Source organism: Camelus bactrianus, chromosome 20, assembly GCF_048773025.1.
Source record: "Camelus bactrianus isolate YW-2024 breed Bactrian camel chromosome 20, ASM4877302v1, whole genome shotgun sequence".
NCBI classification, from domain to species: Eukaryota; Metazoa; Chordata; class Mammalia; order Artiodactyla; family Camelidae; genus Camelus; species Camelus bactrianus.
Window position 1 is genome coordinate 1,286,250 of NC_133558.1, and position 19,504 is coordinate 1,305,753.

Below are 19,504 nucleotides of genomic sequence, written 5' to 3' on the forward strand. Positions count from 1 at the left end.
ACCCCCGAGCTGCAGAGGCACAGCTTTCCCTCAAGAGACAAGAAGGCAGACACCTGTCAGCGCAGGCTTGGCTTCTCTTGGACACAAACAGCAAGGCTGTGTCAATGTGACTGTCACTCAGTGCTCACCACATACAACATCTCATCACCTGCAGCCTGCTGCTACCCTCTTTCCTCGCTGCCCACCCCAGCCCCTCTCTGTCCCTACCTTAACCGACCTGCCCTCTGGACTGGTCCTCGCTGGTCTGGAGGGTGTGTGTCAACAAACCCTTCCAAAAATACGCTGGCAAATCAGCGACCTGTCACCTGCCACCCATTTCTGCACAGGAGAGCACCCAGCGGAACACAAACCTGGCTCCAGAGGCCCGTAACGTGCGGCATTCAGAGCATCCCTCCCAGCTCTGGGGGCTCCAGTCCTCCTGGCGCAGACGGGAGCCGTGCAGGCGGACACGCCAGAGAGTGCTGCAGTCCAGACCCACGCCACTGGCTCTCCCCTTCCTCTAGCAACGACTCCTCTCTGCTCCCCGGCCAGGACTAGGATGCCAGAAATGCCCACTTTGCCAAAATCACCAAGCAAAACTATGTGCGTGTTAACACAACCTTACTGCAACTAAAAACGTCAGGGTATAAAGCTACATTACACTTTCAAAGCATACCCTGCTGTTCCACCTGAGGAAGGCAAACCATAACCCAGCTGGTCCCACCTGGACCCCTGCCTCGTAAACCTCAAAGGCTCCTTCCTGCCCAGAGCCCCTGGGGCAGCCTCGGCTGCATGCGCACTGTGGCCCAGATGCCCAGGAACGTGGCCGCCTCTCCTGAGACGGGCTCCGTGGGGCCCTGCAGAGGCCAACCCTGGAGACCTTCCCAAACCCGAGTGGCCCTGAATGCCATCCGCAGTGGTCAGCATCCTCCTCAGAGCAGTTTCCATTACACCTGCGAGGAAGGCACGGGGAGACATCCACTTCTGGACGCCAGCTGCGCATTCATGCCTGTCCTGGAACGCGCACTGGACGAGAAGAAAACCCAAGCCCAGGGCGGAGGGGGGGGCCTGTGTGGTTCAAAAGCCCAGCAGGAGCAGGTCTCTGGACCGACCCTAAGCCCCCACTAAGTGCTGCCCCACAAAGGGTCTCCAAGCACTTCTAGCCAGGCTCCCAACCACTGGCCTGGCTCAACGAAGGAATTCCTTCTAAAACACTCCCTTGTTTTTAGGAATTAAAATCAAAATTAAATAACAGCTGGGCAACAGTATAAACTTTTGGCTATGCTTAGATAGCATAAAACCTAAATGCTCAAATGTCAGTAAAGGTTAAAACACAGCTCAACGGAAAGACAATACTATGTAAGTTGAAATAATTCAAAACTTCCTAAATTAGATAGACGAGGTGGTCAAATGAAAAACCATCAGAGGTCACAAAAAAGCTGAAAGACAAAACAGCAGAGACATTTCAGAATTTGTTCCAACTCCTACATCTCCTTCCCAACGTTTGTATTTAAATGTAGAAATGTCAAACTCTGAAAAATATATTTTGTATTGTCATCTCCCCTCAGAGACAACCCCCCAACACCTTCCTATTCATCCTTGACCTTGTATCTGGGGCTGCCCAACCTCACAAAACCAAGTCAAACCACTCAGAAGTTCCCCAAAACTTGCTTTCAGTTTCAGGCTCCAAGCTAAAGTTGAAACAACACAGTAATTTGCATAGCCCCTCTAAGCACGGCAGAGACTGAGGACAGCTGCAGGGCCAGGGCTGCGAGGGCCCCACGATCCTGGCTCTGCGAGCTCCCTGGCAGGCTCTGTCGGGTGGGAGCCCGCCCCACAGCCAAAGGAAGTGGCACAAAGCGAAATCTCACACAGCCAACCAAGACCTGCCGTGCACCGTCATGGCACCCAGGAGTGAACAGGACCCCGGGAGGCCGCGGCAGTGGAAGGGCAGTAACCCCAGGGTCTCCCGGCAGCCCCAGTGTCCACCATTCAGCCCTGCTCTAGATCGTGCAGGCCAGATGCACAGAAAGTGGTCACCACAGGCCAGGAGATTTATATTTGAGTCCTGAGAACCAGACAACACCTGTGGCCACGCCCCTCTGCCCGGAGAAGTGACCATCTCAAGTCCTACTGCCGCCTAGAGCGCAGCTCAGAAGCACCTCCTCCGTGAGGTTTTCCGCCACCTCCCCTACCACGCCGTGCCCCGGGGACCGCAGTGTGTATTCACGCCGCTGACAGGGCGTGCACACTACCTTAGCTAATGCTGGCGCGCTGTGGCAATACCTCAGTGCGCACTCATTGCCCCCCCCCCCCCCCGCCCCTGCAAAACAGCACCACCGCCAGGTCGGCAGCTGAAATCGCCCCACCTTTACTAGTTCATGTTCTCTCTGGTCTGGAGCCTGGCCCGTGCGGCCGGGTCATCTCTGAGCTACAAGTCAGGTGTCAAGTCTCACCTAAAGCCTGAGTGGATCTGAGCGTTGGCTCTGTCTGTTGGCAGAACTCAGTTATTGTGCCTCTAGGACCAAAGGCCTTACCTCGCTGGCCGTCACCAGGAGACCACCCTCAGCCCCTAGATGTCACCACAGTTCCCTGCTGACAAGGCCACTGGCTTCCTCAAAGCCAACAAAAGAGAATTCTGCTGTTTAATTATTTTAGTATGGTTGATTTATAATGTTATGTGAGTCTCAGGTGTGCATTTTTGTAGCTCATACTCCATACAAAGCTATTATAAAACACTGGCTACATGCCCCGTGCTGTGCACTGCATCCTTGTAACTTATGTTGCACCTGGTGTGCACCAGCAGGACTCTATGGGGCCTTCCCGGACCTCTGCTGACCTCTCCCTGTAGACTCTGCTGGAGCTCCCCTACGAAGTACCCAGAAGACAGTATCTCCTGCAGATTTCCTGAGTTTTTCAGATGCTAAAAACCACCAAATGGAAAAAATTAACTACTTGATGATGGAGAGTATGTAGCCCCCAGGCTTTCTGGCACGTAAACTGATCCCCCCCCCCAATTAACCAATCAGAGAAATGTGCATAGCTGACCACACACCCTGGGACGCCCCGCCTTCTGCTCCCTTTAAACGTGCTCAGCTGAAACCCTGCGCAGAGGTCAGGGAGTTTTGGGGGCACAGGCCACTTGTCCTCGTTGCTCGGCCCAGCAATCAACCTATCTTTGCTCCCAACTCCGATGTTTTGGTATTTTTTGGCTCAACTGTGTATTGGGCCCACGAATCTGCTTTTGTGATAATTTTGGTGAGGCTCAGCCTAGGAGTCTGTGCCCATGGCAGGTTGACTCTGGCCGGGGGCAGCCCCTTCCCTGGGTCCCAGCAGCTGCAGAGCTCACTTTGCTCAAGGGAATGGGGAGGGACTGACCTGCCCGACAGCCTCAGCCACCCCAGCACGAGACTGTTTGGAGCCAAAAAACGTCCACAACTGTGTCCACATTCGGTGTCACTGGGGGTGAGTCGCTCCAGCTTGTGCAGGCTGGAGATTCTCTCCACTCCATCTGGGCTCCACCGGGAAGGCGGCCACCTAGGTCCCTTCTCTTTGGAGAGCTGGGAGGATGTTTGGAGGCCTCCGTCTGGGAGTGGAAGTGGGATTTTTAGACATTTTTGATTCTCTGTCTGTGCGATCATAGCTTATTTGCTGTTTTGTGTTTTTGTGTGTATCATTTTTGGGTGAGCCACTCTGGCTTGAGCAGGATGAAAAATTCTACCCGCTCCACCTGGGTTCATTCCCACCCAGGAATTGAGCCATTCTGGGCTCGCTGGAAGCTCTCCATCTGAGAGTTGGAAGTGGAATCCGGGGCCTACACCTCACTGATGTTTTGTTTGTGGGACGACGTTTGTTGTTTGCATGCGTGTGGGTGTATCAGCACTTGTGCTGGCCAGCTGAGACCAGGGACCCTCCCCTGCTGCACTGGCCACACCTGTGGCAGAGCCGTGGTCTGCGTTTTCCCTCTCTAGCCTTGATCTCTCAGCTTCATCTCTGACGGGTCACTGGTTGGGGTTCTCCCCTTTGGGGGCGAGGGAATTATGACCATTTGAATTGCTGTTTGCTTAATATCTGACGTCAGCTGTGAATAATTAAGTATGGATGATCAGAGCTCTGTTCCAACTTATAGTCCCCTTGGATATATTCTGCAAAACTGGGAGATCTTCAGCTATGCTCCCATGAGTGAAAGACAGTATTTTTTGTTGTAACACTGTGTGGACTCAGAACTCTCAGAGACCTGGAGAACAGTGGCTCCTAATGACTCTGCTATTATATCAAAGTGGGCCTTTTGCAATTTGGCTGTTCTTTGGGGGGGGGGGTGTCTCAGTACCAGAATCCAAATTCTGTTCTCTCTTCATAGTTTTGCTGAAAGTGAGGCATGTGAATGAGAGAGAATCTGTTACTTCTCTAAACTGAAGTGGATATTTGGGAACTGGGAGGGAAAAAAAGCCCTGAAAACAGCCAAGATGGTCGTGTTTTGTAAAAGCAGTTAGAGGAATTTACATTTTCCTTCCTGTACCTTTGAAATGCAAATGATCTACCTGGGCTTTCAAGGGAGAAAAAAAAGCTTTTTTAAACTCTTGTGGAAAAACTGAGATCTCTGGTTCTGCCTTTACTTAAAAAAAAAAAAAAAAAAAACTTGTGAGTGAGCTCTAATTGACTTAAAAGTAAATGCTTACAAATGCTAAGCAGAAAAGAAGCTAGACAGAACAAGTTTCAGGTTTGTGTGATCTAGGAAATAGTATTTTATTGATATCGTTACCGAACAAAAGTTTGTATGCCTGCCGCACAGTGAGGCCAGACCGGAACACGGGAGTTTGGAGCAAAGAAAGGTTTATTGCAGGGCCAAGCAAGGGGAACAGGTGGTTCGTGCTCAAAAAACCCTGACTGCCTGATGGTCTTCAGGCAAAGTTTCTATAGGCAAAATTTCTGGCAAGGGCTGCAGGTGTGTGACTTCCTTCTGACTGGCCGGTGGGGAGGTACTAGGGCAGTGTTCCAGGAATTCCGTGCTCAGCTTGAAGTTACCATCCTTCACCTGGGTGGGGGCCTCAGTTCCTGCAGGACTCAAAGATACTGTTACCTATATTCCGTGAGGAGGAACCAGGATCCTGCCCAAAGATGCACTGTTTTCTTGGCTGTTCTTTCCTTGTTTCAACATTATCTCTCTCTTCTTGGATTAGCAATCCTTTGAAACTGCCCTTTGGGATTCAGGGAAGGTCAGGGAGGCTGAATGAAGCCTACTTCCTACAAACAAGGAACAGGGGAGGACCCCACAGGGTCCTGCTTTGTTTCAATACCTGATATTAAAGCTAGCTTAAGCTTGCTGGTATAATCAATACAGAGGTGTCTTTTATTGTACTGTGAATGAAGAATACTGCACGCCATATCAGTAAACAAAGAATGCTGAAGCCATCAAGTCATCAGCTGCTGCCGCCACCCCCCAGTGAAGACAAGCCTGCAGCCCAAACTCTGCAGCCACTCACAATGGTGCCCTCTGAGGGGACTCAGAATAAGAAACGACAGGATACTGGCTCCAGATAGTTAGGTGCTTGTCAAAGGGATGAATTCAATAAGCCCAAATGTTTGCTTCCTCCCATACATAAAAAAGCGCTAAATTCTTTAACTTGAGATGCCTGGTTTTCTTTAGATAACAAGTAATCTTTTAATATTCTGACTACCTGGTCTTTGTTGTAAAGCTCCTATATACCCTAGCTCCTCCCCTACCTCTTCGGAGCAGTCCCTCAGAGCGATCTGAGAGGCCGTCATCCCGGGCTCGAAGGGTCCTCAGAATGTCCACCAAATAAAACGTAACTCTCAACTTTTGGGCTGTGCATTTATTTCGGTCAGTAGTGCGTAGACTTACTGAAAGTCAGTTAAGTTCATGTTTCTGTTGCAGACCCTGTTCTGTCAGCAGAAAGAAAAAATGAATTAACTCGGTATAATATTCTTGTAAGTGAACTGAATGCAAATGAGATAAGAGCTTTTGGGTGAACTCTTTAGAAATAACCACGTTTTAGGAATATCTAATTGAAAATAATCTCTCCAGATACTTGATAACTTGACACTTTAGAGGTGTGCTGAACTGGGTTAAATGATGGAAGTTCACTGAATAGTTGAGTAGTTAGGTCATTCCCAAGCTAAGATACTGACACATTCACTAGAAATTAAGGTTCTTAAGAACTGAGGATTCTAATTTAAGTATGTAATTGAAGCTACTAAAATTAATGGGGGAAACATTTCAATATACAGCAGGAAAGTGGGATGTGTGTTTTGAGTTAACAAAATGCACTTCTACTCTTTTTTTTTTTAAGGGAAAATAAAGTGATTTGGTCCTAGAGCTGGTTGTTTCGGGATGGAGAAAAAAATAAGGGACGAACTAATGGATACAGAAAGTTGTGGGAAGTTTGTAGAAAGGGAGCCCTAAAGAAGGAGTTTTGTGCATGGTCAGGCAGAAATTAAACCTAATTAGGTAAGTGGGTTTTGTTATTAAAAGTAGCCTGCTTTAGGACTAGATTTGGTTCTTCGCTTGTTAAGAGAACAAGTTTACTTGGAATGCTTCTGATAACAGATTGTATGAAACTTAATTTGCTATTTCTGACAAACTTCCTATCAAATTCTAATTGAACTTCTTTTGATTTCAGCTGATTTTGGGATGCTTCAGAGGGCCCCTGAGACATCTCGGAGAAAAATACTTGACTAGGATTGGCTGTTTACATTAAATTGCAGGGGAAGCATTGTCAACTAACTGGTAAGCCTCCTCGATTATATGCTATGGATAAACGTTGATGTGGACATTCTGGAAATTATGTGGAGCTTCTAAAATGTGGATTTGTCCTGGTATAACGCTATCAGTCATGGTTCTGGCCGTTAGCTTAGACTCATAAAGGGGACTTCCTGACAAGTACAGGTCTCTTTCAATCATGCTGCTAAGCTGGGTAAGATATTTAAAAAGTCTAAGGAAAACTCTGATTTCATGGAACTGTTGCAGAGAGAACTGATGAACACGGCTACAGTTCTCTGATCTTGCCTGAAGTACCACTGGCTTTTAATCTGTTTTCTAATTGAAATTTACCATTGTCTCCCTACCAATATTGCCCGCTGTGTTTAGGACAGAGAATTCGCGAATGCAGTTGTCAGATTGCAACTACTCAGGATGTATACCAATGCTCACTTTAAGTCTACTGCTAACAGCACACGTACGATGCTTGTGTAACAGCTGGGTGTAAGTGACAAACGTACGGCCTGTAAAGTGCTTCCCTGTTAGCATACCTAGGAGCCTGTTCGCGATATCTGGTTAGTTTCCCCCATATGGATAACTAGGCAAATATAAAGGACGCCCAGCACCAAGGGGCATGACCTGCACCTGGGGCAGGAGCTACCACCCAGCATGACAGACAGCTGTTTTGATCACCAATGCTTTCTACCGAAAGAGTTGCAATCAAAAGGGGGAATGACGGGGAGATCTGCACATACTGAGGTCCAGGGTAGTCACTCTGACTTATACGTGGTTTGACTTGGGCTGCTTTGGTCAGTAAAGTTTATTTTATTGCCTTTTGGATATGGGTTGTACATTTGCTTTGGGCTTGAGGAGGGGAATGCATTTCAAAGTCTAAACGGAGTAGCTGTGGTTCAGACACCCAAGGAAAACTAGGTGGCCACTGTGGACATGATCTCAGGCACATTCCTGTTTTGATGAGAACCTGACTTTCTGAGCTGCATCATACTTGGGATACCACCAGCAGTTCTCAGAGTGGTGTCTGCTGGCAGCTGCAAACTTATGACCTCAGGGTCTCCTCTTGTAAATATTAAATTTTTAGACAATTGCTTTAGATCAGATGTTAGCAGAAAAAAAAGATGTATAATGGCCAATAGCTCCTGTTATGTTAATCCCACATCAAAAATTAAAACCTACTTGGATAAAAGTAGACAACTGGCTACCTGGCTACAAGTCTCCCCCAAAGTGCCAGGTCCAGACTAGTTCTCAGGATCATTCTCCTGAAGTCCTCAGGGAATGAGATCTTAATCACAGAAGACTCAGACCCATGACTCAGATCCATGACTTGGACCTCAGGAATATTTCCAACTCAGTGTCCAGCCTCCAAATCGAGGTAGGACTATGCCCTGTTTCAGCAGAAGTAGCCAGAGCTGTCATCGCCCCACTCCCTGAAAGATCTGGGGAAGGATGAAACCGGATTGGAGACAGAAACCGAGCTCCTCTGCCGAGTTCACGATGAAACTCTCTGTCCACAACGTCATTCCCCTTGTCCGGCACCCTTCTCAAGACTGAGAAGCATCACAGAAACGGGGGGAACTGTAACAGAGCAGGATCCTGTGGGGCCCTCCCGGGACAGACCCTCCCCGTATGCTCTGCTGTGGCTCCCCTCTGAAGCACCCAGATAATAGCATCTCGTGCAGATGTCCTGAGTTTTTCAGATGCTAAAAACCACCACCAAGTGGAAGAAATGAACTGCTTGATGATCATGAGCACATGGCCCCTAGGCCTTCCGGCACCTAAGGACTGACCACATCAACCAACCAGAGCTGTGCACAGCTGATCACACACCCCGGAACTAGCCCCCCGCTCCCACCCAGGCCTCGAAAACGCTCAGCTGAACTCCGGAGGGTTGGGGGTTTTGGGGGGCACAAGCCATTCGTTCTACTTGCTTGGCAATAAATCTCTGTTCCAAAAATCCGATGTTTGGGTATTTTTTTGGCCTCACCTTGCAGAGGACACACATAGTTGTATTCAGTGACACGAACAGTTTGTACCTCTAGACCCTTCACCTCTTCCGCCCTCCCCCACTTCCCTCCCCTCGGGTGATCACTGCTTGTTCTCCGTATCCTCGAGTCTGTTTGCTGTTTTCACCTACATGTAAATCTAAACAATTAAAACAGGAGAACTCTATTTTCAGAACAATAATGGTGGTGATGACAGAACAGCTTTCTCCTAGGAGCATGTTGGCACAGACTCCACAGGCCATTAAAGTGCCTGCAGAGCTCAAGTGCTGAATAAACACCTGCTGAAGTGACCCATCCATGCTGCTCATCAGATCACGGTCCTTGAGCACGGGGACATCGGGTGTTCTCCGTAACACCAAAGGAAGGGATGTCTCACCCGCAGAAGGCGTACAAAAATATTTGTGGGATAATTTTAAATGTGCAAAGAATTCCAACATGAAGGAAATGAATGAGGGCTGGAAAAGGAAGGCAGAAAGAAAAAGTTACCATAAACTGTAATGGCTTAAAACAGCCCTTACAATTCAGCAGGTCAGAAGTCTGAAAGCCACAAGTCAACCAGCCTTGGTGCTTTCTGGGTGCTCCGGGGAGGGCCCCTTCCCTGGCCTCTCCCAGCTTCCAGAGGCTGCCATGCTCCTCAGCTTGTGGCCCCTTCTGTCTTCAAAGCCAGCACTGGCCAGGTGAGTCTTCCTCACAATGCCACCTTCCTGACACTTCTGTCTCCCTCCTCCCCATTTAAAGATCCCCTACAATATCAGACTCAGATAATCCAGGGCCTTCTCCCCATCTCAAAACCCCTTATTGAACCACATCCGCGAAGTCCCTTTTGCCACAAGAGGTAACATACTCACAGGTTCCAAAACTAGGACGTGGACAACCTGAGGCTGGAGTGGGGGCATTACTCTACCTACACAGTCCGTTCACGGAACGTAAAGGAAAACACCAGCCTGGATTAAAACACTGGTGACAAAACGTAGAAAAATTAAATCTAGTAAACTTTGGTGATCTGGAAGAGGGCAGAAAAACCTGGGAGTCACCGTGTTCTTGGTCACCAGCCCCAAGACACTATGAAACATTTGACCACTCTGGTCTTGGTCATCACACCTATAAAACGAAGCAATCCCTGCTCTGCCTGCCTCGCAGAACACCACTTAGAACAGTGGAAATGACTTTTTAAATGCTCTGAAAACTAGGAAATAACATACACACATACGGCTAATACCACCGGGAAGCGAAACGACCGCTGAGCAGCGCAGAGCCGCAGGCCACACCGAGCCCTCTGACCTGCTAAGCAGTCGTGCCGCCTGACCTGCCTCGAAGAAAGCATTCCTTCAGTGCAGAACAGCAGACCCAGCCTGACAAAGCGTGCAGGTTGTCAGAGTACATGCTGGTAAGAGCACCAGGACTCACAACCCCCAAGACTTGAGGGACCTTTAGAAACCTGGCAAGACCTCCTGTTTCTCCCCGGAGGGCAGGGTGCGCGATCAGGCCACGGGCACTAGACAGGCGCGCTCGTGAAGGGCAGGGTGATCCCAAGGCAAAGCCAAGAACGGTAAGGTAGGTATGATTTTAAATGAAGCAGGAAAAAGCATTAAGAGTAATGAAGAAAATTTACATTCATCAGTGGGTAAATAAAAAATGAGTGCCAGCATGTGTCCCCACAGGGGCCTGCTGAGGAAGACAGAACACAGCACCCCAGCTGCGATCGGCCGGGGGGAAGCATGGGTGTGCTCTTCCCCTGGGCTGGAGAAGAGTCCTTCTGAGTTGGGGTTCTTCAGGCCAGCAGTGACCAACCTGTCCGATTAAACCTCCTCAGCATCTCCAGAGGCAGTCCTCCTGCGCTGCCCGCCCCTCCAGGCACAGCAAAACAGAAGACGTACAGCGGGCAAGGCCCGTGCATCCTCTCCACACTAAGCACCAAGCCCAGGTCTTGCCATTTTGTTCTTCAGGTAAAAAGGACAGAAAATAGGGATCCAAGACAAGGGTCCAGCTCCCCATAAGGATGTGCAGAGAAGTGGGGGGGGGGGACTTCTCTACACTGTCAAGCTGCTGAGTTTCCACCCGTACCGAGTACACGGAGCCGGGAGGCATTCCTCCCTGGGTCCCACCCGCTCCTGTTCAGTGCTGGCTGTCAAAGGTGCTCTGTAAAGGAGACGGGCTTTTAAGACAGAGGCAGGTCCCTCTCTCTGGAGCAGAGGGAGGATTTGTTTGCTATCCCAAACAACAAAGGTAGTGTCTACCTCCCAGGCAAAGGTGGGGCGGATGCACTAGCAGCCCCCATGGAAAAGCAGAGCTCCCTAACCCTAGGGTTTCTCAACTGTGACGCACACCCATTGCGTTTGCAGCATGGACCTCAACCTGCCACCCCTTCCCCACAGGCCTCGGGGGGCCTGCGGATCTGGAGCAAAGTGAAGCCCCGACAGCCGCCGAGCCCTGAGTAACCAGGTCCTGTCGGACCCGGGAGCACCGTGCCTCAGGCCACCATCAGGGACACAGGAGCCCAGCCAGCCTGAAGCAACCTTGGGCCTCTCATCACCCTGTCCTCTGTCTCCGGGACTCCGTCCACTCCAGTAGGCCTCTTGCAAGCAAGATTACATTTTGAGGAATTCCACTTTAAGCTAAAAGAAATTATGCTTATGTTTATCAACAACGGTCACCAAAAAACAATACTGTGGCCTACACATGTCTGTAAAACTTCCATTCACCATTTTTAAAGAACAAATATAAAAGTATTAAAAAAGAACACTGAAAAACCAACTACTTTTGTGAAAAGTTATTAAAAAGAGTGCTCTTCTAAGAAATATAGGAAATCATGTTATTAAAAAGAAAAAAACAAGAAAAGAAAGACGGCCAGAGGTGCAAACTCGCAGCACTTTCCCTCCTCGTGAACGAACAAACTATCTGCTCTCCGGACTGGGCTGCTCACTCCAGCACCACCTCAAACTCGGTGACCGCGCACAGACGCAGGACCAAGCGCGAGGCGCAACCACTCTGTGAAGACCTTCCAAAATACTTAGTAAATACTTAGTATCTCTATTTCTACAAGCAATGAGTTACTACACAAAACTTGGCGAGAAAACTGCTTACCGACCTGCCAAAGACTAGGTTCGGCCCCTTGACAAGATGCGATCTCGGGTTTTCCACCCGCGGGACCACCTGCTGGTCCGCGTCACACAGTCACCCCACTGTAGGCACTGAGCCCCTACGGGAAGGGCTAAGGGGACTGAACGCCTTGCTTCCAATTAGTCTCGAAACGTGGGATTCCCAATATTCCTCAAACAGGCAACAATCTGAAAGCTGAAGGGATCTCAGACAAGGGTGTGGCATTAGGAATACAGACGTCAATAGAGAGGCAGGGAGGGAGAACTGAGGTAAAACTGAAGTAAGCTTGTTAACTTCAGCCGTGAAACGAAAGGGGGAAAGCTCGTCATACGCCAGGAAGCAGGAACCACAGAAGGTTCTGGGGGTGGGCAAGAGGACTGGGCAGCAGGCCACACAGGGGTCCCCCGCCTCACGGCTGTGGTCCAGGCCGGGAGAAGGCCTGTGTGGCCACGACCTCTCACCTGCATTCAGGGCTTATGTTTTAAATGCCCACAGGTTATCAGAACTTAGACGTCATGCTTACACCTCAAACTCAGCAAGAACAAAACTGAATTCACTACCTGCCCCAGAAAACCGGCCATCCTCCCCAGTGACTGTGTGTCTGGCGTGGCAACATCGCCCAGTGACTGCGTGTCTGGCGTGGCAACACCAGCCTCCACCTCCTCCCCTCCCTCCCCGCACCCACCCGATTGCACAGGCCTGTGGTCCCCCGGTCCCCTTTCCTCCTCCACAAGCAGCACTGCTGCACCTCCATCCTCATCCCTACAGGAGACTCCCGGCAGGTCTCCCTGGCTCCGTGTTTACTCCTAAACCCACTCTGTCGTCTACACCAACACCCTCTCAAAACCCTCTCCATCCTGCACATTCTTCCCCTCCTGGAGAACGTACCCCACAGAACACAAGAAAGAATAAGCACTACACTTTCACAGACAGCACGTGCTGGGCATCACATCTGATCTGCACGTCAGCTGGTGATGTGGGTATAACTAACTGCCTCTTAAAGAAGAGGAAACTAGGGTTCAAGGTTATGAAGAAACCCACGCAAGGATGCTCAGCCAGTAAGTGGCAGAGGTCTTTAAACGCACTTTTTTTAAAGCAGGATTTGAGCCCAGGTTTCAGACTAACCCAAGGCTGAGCTCTTTCTGTCACTCGCAGCCTCCCCTGCTGCCTGCTTCATCAAACCCAAGCCCCGACCCTGCTGCTCAAGGCCTGCCAGCATCTGGACCTCTGGACTTTCAGTGGACTATTTCCCAGAACTCCATCCCTGCACCAGCCTCTTCAGTGCCCTCGGCACCCCTCTCTAAACCTGACTGTCCTTGGAGCCCCACCCACGCAGCCTTCCCAACTGCACCAGTCCCCATGACCTCACCCCCTCCCCACAATCTACAAAGCCGGTCCTCTTCCCACCAGGAGCCACAGGCACAGCATCACATCTCGGTTCCTGCACCTCTGCTTCCTCCCTCCCTGTCGACTGAGTCCCGAGTCCAGGACCACGTCTTACACTCCACACATTAAGTGGTGAGGATACTACAGTGAACAAAACACACAAAACTGCATACTCGTTCAAGTAACCGTATGCCTAGTATTCTAGTAGAAAACAAAGCCATCTGATTTTATACACGTATGTCTCTGGCCATGATACTGGCTCAAAAATTAATTATCAAACCCTAAAAAAAATCAACTGCCTGGCTCACACTAACTCACCATTAGGGACTATACTGGAAATATTCTGTTAAATTCAAATTTGATCAGCCAAAAAAAACCAATCTGACCTGCCCTGTAGGTTATGTCATCACAAGATGACAGTTCATAAATGTTTCTTCACTTGGTCTGTGATTCCCTGGTACAAACTTAAATGTATCTGATCAAATAATTGCCAAGGTCTCCAAATAGAATAAACGGTAAAGGCCGGACAAACTGCTTTTAAGACAGAAAAGTGAGCATGAAAACAGGAACATCCTTGGCTGGATACATGACTATGGAGACTTCCACGTCAAAAAGGAGAATAAAGAAGCACACAGGTGGTCCCCAGACAGCCCAGCTTCCTCCAGAAAGGCCTCACAACTAATCTTTTAACACAACGGCATTTATAACCAAAAACGTTCAAGGGAAGTGATGCTCAATAAATCTGTCGCATTAATACTTTAGATCGTTTTTATTTAAGGGGAGATCGCCTTGTGATTCGCTGCAGTTAACAGTTCACTGGTTCTGTAATCTTTTGAATTCTCCTATTGGCCTTAGTTTTAAAACTGGTATTAAAGGACTGCACTTGTTAAGCACGAGACTTTTTTGCGCACAACCAGTTACAACTTGGTGTTCGATCCCGAGCTCACAGCACTTTACTCTGAATAGCCTTCAGAGGCCACCAGGTCGCGCCTTCCCCAGGCAATACGGATCAAGAAAAAATTGAGGCCTTACAGTTACTTGGTGCAGCTCAGCCCGATTCTCAGGTCCACATTCTTTCCTCAGTTAATCAATTAATTATATGGAATGTAAAGACAGAAAAAATGTTCCTACCACACGACAGTCTTTGATCAAACCAGGACAGCACTCGAGGTATCTTTCTCGTTTCCGATTATGTCACGGCTTTCATCCCAGACTGCAAATCACAGCAAGGAAGATTTAGAGTGGAGTCCACGGCCCACAATCCTCTTAGAAGGGAAGATAAGCCCGGCTCCCAGATCTGCTTTGCACTGTAAGACTCAGCGGACGTCAAATGTGTTGGCCTCCCAGTACCTTACAGCCTGTGGCCGATTCCAAGTACTGTGGAACTTTCTGCCCCTAGATAACAGATCCCTGAACAACCCACGGCTAACTATTCATACGTCCACGTACAGCATCTTTTCCTAGAAGTCCAGGACGCTTATCATCTTGTTGGCGCTGTGAAGAGAAGGTCCATTCTAGCAATGGGCCGACTCCTTTCCTATTTGGGAGGCATAACTCTTCCAACCTGGCAGCAAAGGTAAACAACCCGCCCACAGCAATACAGCTCCCAAGGAGCTGAGCAGTAGTTCAAAACCAAGTGGGCAAAGAAATCCACCTCCTCCTCCAATGGCTCCAAGACAGAGTCCCAGCCTCCAGAAGGTTTGCATGATTAGCTGTCAACATGGGCCCTCCCACGAATTAACTAATGGTCTGACCCCAATAACAGCAAAGAAAATCAAATGAGGGGCATGCAGTGATTAACACAGGCTTATTTTACTCCTATAATCCACACCTTTCCACAACTGCAAGGAAAAAAAAAACTCTTGAATATGCTTTATTTTTCTAATTTGATACACAAATTATTTACTTCTCCTTAGAATGTACTTGTTGATACGAATTACAAACTTGATAGAAAACACAATTGCTGGTATTTATATTTCAAATCTGACTTTGCAAACAAGGATAAAGAGTGATCTTTGGACAATACCGTGAACCTGTGTTCCTTGGGGGTAATAAGAAAACCGCCTCAGAGGAGGGCTCCGCGGCTTCAGAAGCGGTGGAAGGCGGCTGAACACTGCCTGACACTAAGTGAACACTCAACACCGTCAATTACTGTCACCCACCTATCGCCCTGTCACCATCACCATCTGGAACATCGGTGTCACAGGATGCTCACTTTTGTCTGCCCGACACGTAGCTGGCACTCAAACATTTGTTGACTGAAGTAATTTGGTCACTCATACTCCTGTTACTAAGTAGAAGATGATTTACACCAAATGCAATTGCTTCTGGAAGAAAAGATTAATTAAGCATGAAAAAAAAAATTGCCACTGGAAGTTTAGGAGGTATGAAGTAAAGCGCTGCTAGTAGCCAGGATGGGCTGCACAGTGGATGAGAAGCGGGAAGCCACTCTCAGGTCAAGGGAGCATCTCTGCAGACAAAACTAACCCACCAGAGGGAAAGTCAAGTCAAAGAATCTGCTAAGAGCATTTTGCAGGCCAAAAGATTTTCCAGCTTACAAACAGGTACAAGAGTCCAGAATAGGGGACTCCTGAATCTCCTAAGGAAAACCAAACCTGGGCTTGACAGCACGGACAACCCCCTCTGCAGAGAGGAAGGAAGGAAGTGTCTAAGGGCACAGCGAGCAAACCCGGAGCTGAAACTCAGGTCGGCGTTCAGGTGGGAGAAGGCTCACGCAATCCAGCATCTCACCTCCCACCTCCCACCTCCCACCTCGACTCCCCAGCACACTGAACGCTCTGATCGGCTTCGTGCTCATTGGGGCTCTCGGGCAACTCTCCAGTCAGTTTTCATCCAGATACCTTCACCCACGCTGAACCCCAGGCCTCCCTGCTCCTGAGGAGCCCACCCGTTGGATACTGGCTTTCAACCCTCCACCAGAAGCCTGGGGTCTGGGCAGGGAAAGGCACCCTGCTTCATTTTCATCTCTTCCTGTAAAAATGATCAGAGAACTGAGAACACTGGGAAAAGTACCATCAAAGAACTAAGATATGTAAATTACCTACACAGCCAACAGGGACTGCATATATGTAAATACAAAGAAACGAAAACACAAAGCCTGGAATGGCTACACTTGGCTGGTTTAGTCAGAATACAGCTGCTTTTAGTTGAGTTAAAAAAGTAGGACTTGTGAGGGCACTCAGCCACAAAATAATGTCCCCAAGAGGTACAAGGCAGTGATACTCCAAAGCACAGCATGAACGTTCCCTCATGACGAGACAACAGAGGTGAACCCTGGGGGTGGCTGCACAGGGCGGAAGGCAACAAGGCCAGGCCAGAGCCTGATTTTCTTCAAGGTGATTTAATAAGGTAAAGAACTTTGGGAAAGGATTCACAACTACTGTGTCAGTAAGAGAGAAAAGGAAGGAAGCTGGACCAACTGCTGACAGCGAGCACTACAGACGCACAGCAGACAGGCAGCCTGGCCACCGGCACTCGTCCTCAAGTGGGACAACTTGGGACAACACCTGTCATGGGAGCCCTGAGCGCAGCTCCCCTCACCGTGAATCTGAGACCACCTGTCTTAGAGTAAAACCATCTCTGTCTCCCCTACATCTCTCTCTCTCTTCCCCTCCCTCTCTCACTTTCAAACACACACAAACACACACACACACACACACACACACACACACACACACACACACACACACACACACACACCCTGTAATTTAATGTGTGCGGCTTACCACAGAGGCAATACAACAAAATGGCTCCGAGCAACTCCTGGGTTCAAATCTCAACTCTGACGCTCAGGAGGTGTGCGCCCTCGGGGAACACATACTTAACCTCACTTAGCCAGGTGTAAAATGGGGACAAAAATTGTATCAGCCTCTTAGGTAGGGATATATAAAATGGTTAGCAGGATAAGTAGCTCAGTAAGCTCTCACCCAAGAATATTAGGAAAAAAGACACCAGGTTGGATTTTCAGAACCCTGCACTAACCACACTCCAGAGACGGTGATACCCATGCTGGGAGTCACTGTGCTAGAAGATAAATGCAAAACAGAGCAGAGCAGTAAACTCTGTGAGCAAGGATTCACATGGCAACAAGAGTTCTGTGCTGGGGGCTGCAGGAGCCAACACAACACCCAACAAGTCAGGGGACATGCCGAGGGTGGGTGCTGGAGGGAAGAGGGAGATACTGGTGCAGAGGTTAAAAGGAGCCTGACATTCAAGCAGTAAAGTTGGAAATGAAGTGGGGAGTCAAAATGTCTGGCCAGGGAGTAGCATGCTGAACACGTGCTCAGGAAGACACCCCAGTGGCAGCCTATAGGACAAAGCAGGCCGGGCCACTGGGGTACATCCCTGGCCACTGGGTACCAACCAGATGACTGCACTCACGGCTCCAAACCAGGTTTCATTTCTAACCTGCATGGATGCATACTGCTGGTCACTTAAATTGGTCTGAGCTCTACCAATAGTTACATTAACAGCTTAACTAACTCCCTGACGATACTGAAAGCATATAGGCCCTTGACTGAATTTAATGGTTCTCTACCTCAACCTCAGATCCCTGCCCACATAGCTCTACCATCAGCTTTCAAACATGTGTTTATCGTAATTACCTTAAACAGAGTAAGATGCATGAATAACCAGAAAGTAATCAGGTATCCGGCAGTTAAAACTGTCCAACATTCTTTGACTGTAAGTCTAGACAATTTCAACTTCCTTTCTAACCTAGAGAGCTCTGAGAGCAGTTCCAATCCCAACTGGACACTTCCTAGTTGTTTGACCTCAGGCCTCAGTTTCCACATCTGTGAAGTGGGGATCATAAAATTACCCCCGAGAAGAATAGTTGTGAAAATTCAATGAGCCAAGTGACTGGAATGTAATAAGCACAACATGCATTAGCTAGTACTATTACCACCTTTATTTCACAGTAATACTGCTGGCCACCACCAGGAGATCTCCAGGGGCAGGCACACATTTTTTTCTACACAATCATTTCACGAGCACTGAGTGTCGGACGGCACCGCTCGGGAGGACACGGAGGCCGGCCGGCCCCAGCCATGCCCGCTGCACGCGGTGCCGGCTTCGGGGCAGCTCCTCCCGGGCCGGCGGCTGGGAGCGGGGACCGGCCGGTCCCACACGACAGGTGCGAGCGGCGAATCTCGGGTGCGTGTGATTACAGAAGTTTCTGCGACGTGTGCTTTTTATTAAAACACAAACACAGAACACGAAAACATTTCCTGGTCTGTGACAGCACAGCCCCGCTTTTATTTCCTTGTCGGTCTGGAAGCCCGACGAGGGCAGCTCAGCACGGAAGCCTCCGCCCGCGTCCGGGCATCCGCAGGGCCGGCGAGCGACCCGCGCCCCAGACCCCGGCCCTCCCCGCGGGCGGGCGGCCGGGCGGACCCTGGCTCGCGTGCGGACCTCAGCCCGGACGCCGGCGTCCCGCCCGCCACGCGCCCCGGAGCCGTCCCCCGAGGCCGGCGAGCGCACACGTGCCCGCGGCCCCCGCCCTCGCTCACCTGGCCCGTGATGCCCGTGATGAGCGCCACCTTCCTGGGCTTGCCCGTCTCACCGTCCCCGGCGCCGCGGGCGCTGGGGCAGCGCGCCGGCGCGTGGGCCATGTCCCCGGGCTGAGGCGGAGGCGCCGAGGAACGGGGGTGTGCCGCGCGAGCCGCCTGACCGGCTGCAGGAACCGAGCGCTCCGCTCGGCCGGCCGCCACACTCTGACAGGGCCGCCCGGGAGGCCGGCCGGGGCGGGCCGGGGGCGGGGAGGCCGGCGGCGGGGCTGCGGCCTAGCGGGCGCCGCGTCAGCCGCGTCACCGCGCGACGCTCCGCCGCGCCGGCGGCAGGCCCCGCCCCCGGCCGGCGGCCGCACAGCCAGCGGCTGGCCCCGCCCTCCCCGCCGGCGGCGCGCGGTCCTGGCGGGGCGGGGCTCCGGGCGGGGCCTGCGCCTGAGGGGCGGGGCTTTGGGCGGAGTCTACGCCGGCAGGTGCGCATCCTCTGGAGAGGCTAGGATGCCCGGTTTTGGCGCCAGGCCTACCCCTTGCAAGGGCGGGGAGTAGACCGGGCGGGCCGGCGGGGCCAGGTCTTCACCGTCTGCACGTCCTCCCCTCCACCCTCCGAATCTCCTAGGAATCCTCATAGTACCCGAGGATGCTGGGAGGAACTCGGGGCTGACCGTTCTGATAGGAGAAGGCCCTGAATTCCCAATCTAGGCGTCACGGGTCCTGGGTCATCGGCTTCGAAAGTAATTCCTGGAAAGCTGTTGTAATGCCTTTTGAGGAGTCTG

At 50.4% G+C, this 19,504-nt stretch overlaps 1 protein-coding gene across 2 annotated transcripts in view; it reads right to left on the reverse strand.

Moving 5' to 3' along the window:
- GMDS (GDP-mannose 4,6-dehydratase) overlaps nt 1-18,994 on the reverse strand; it is a 455,105-nt gene extending 436,111 nt beyond the window's left edge. The window contains exon 1 of one of the 2 annotated variants that reach the window (XM_074347980.1): nt 18,735-18,994. In XM_074347980.1, coding sequence (XP_074204081.1) covers nt 18,735-18,836 — 102 coding nt within the window. In that variant the 5' untranslated portion in view covers nt 18,837-18,994. The remainder of the gene's footprint in view (nt 1-18,734) is intronic. The other variant, XM_074347979.1, reaches the window with a different exon arrangement.
- Nucleotides 18,995-19,504: the final 510 nt, after the last annotated feature.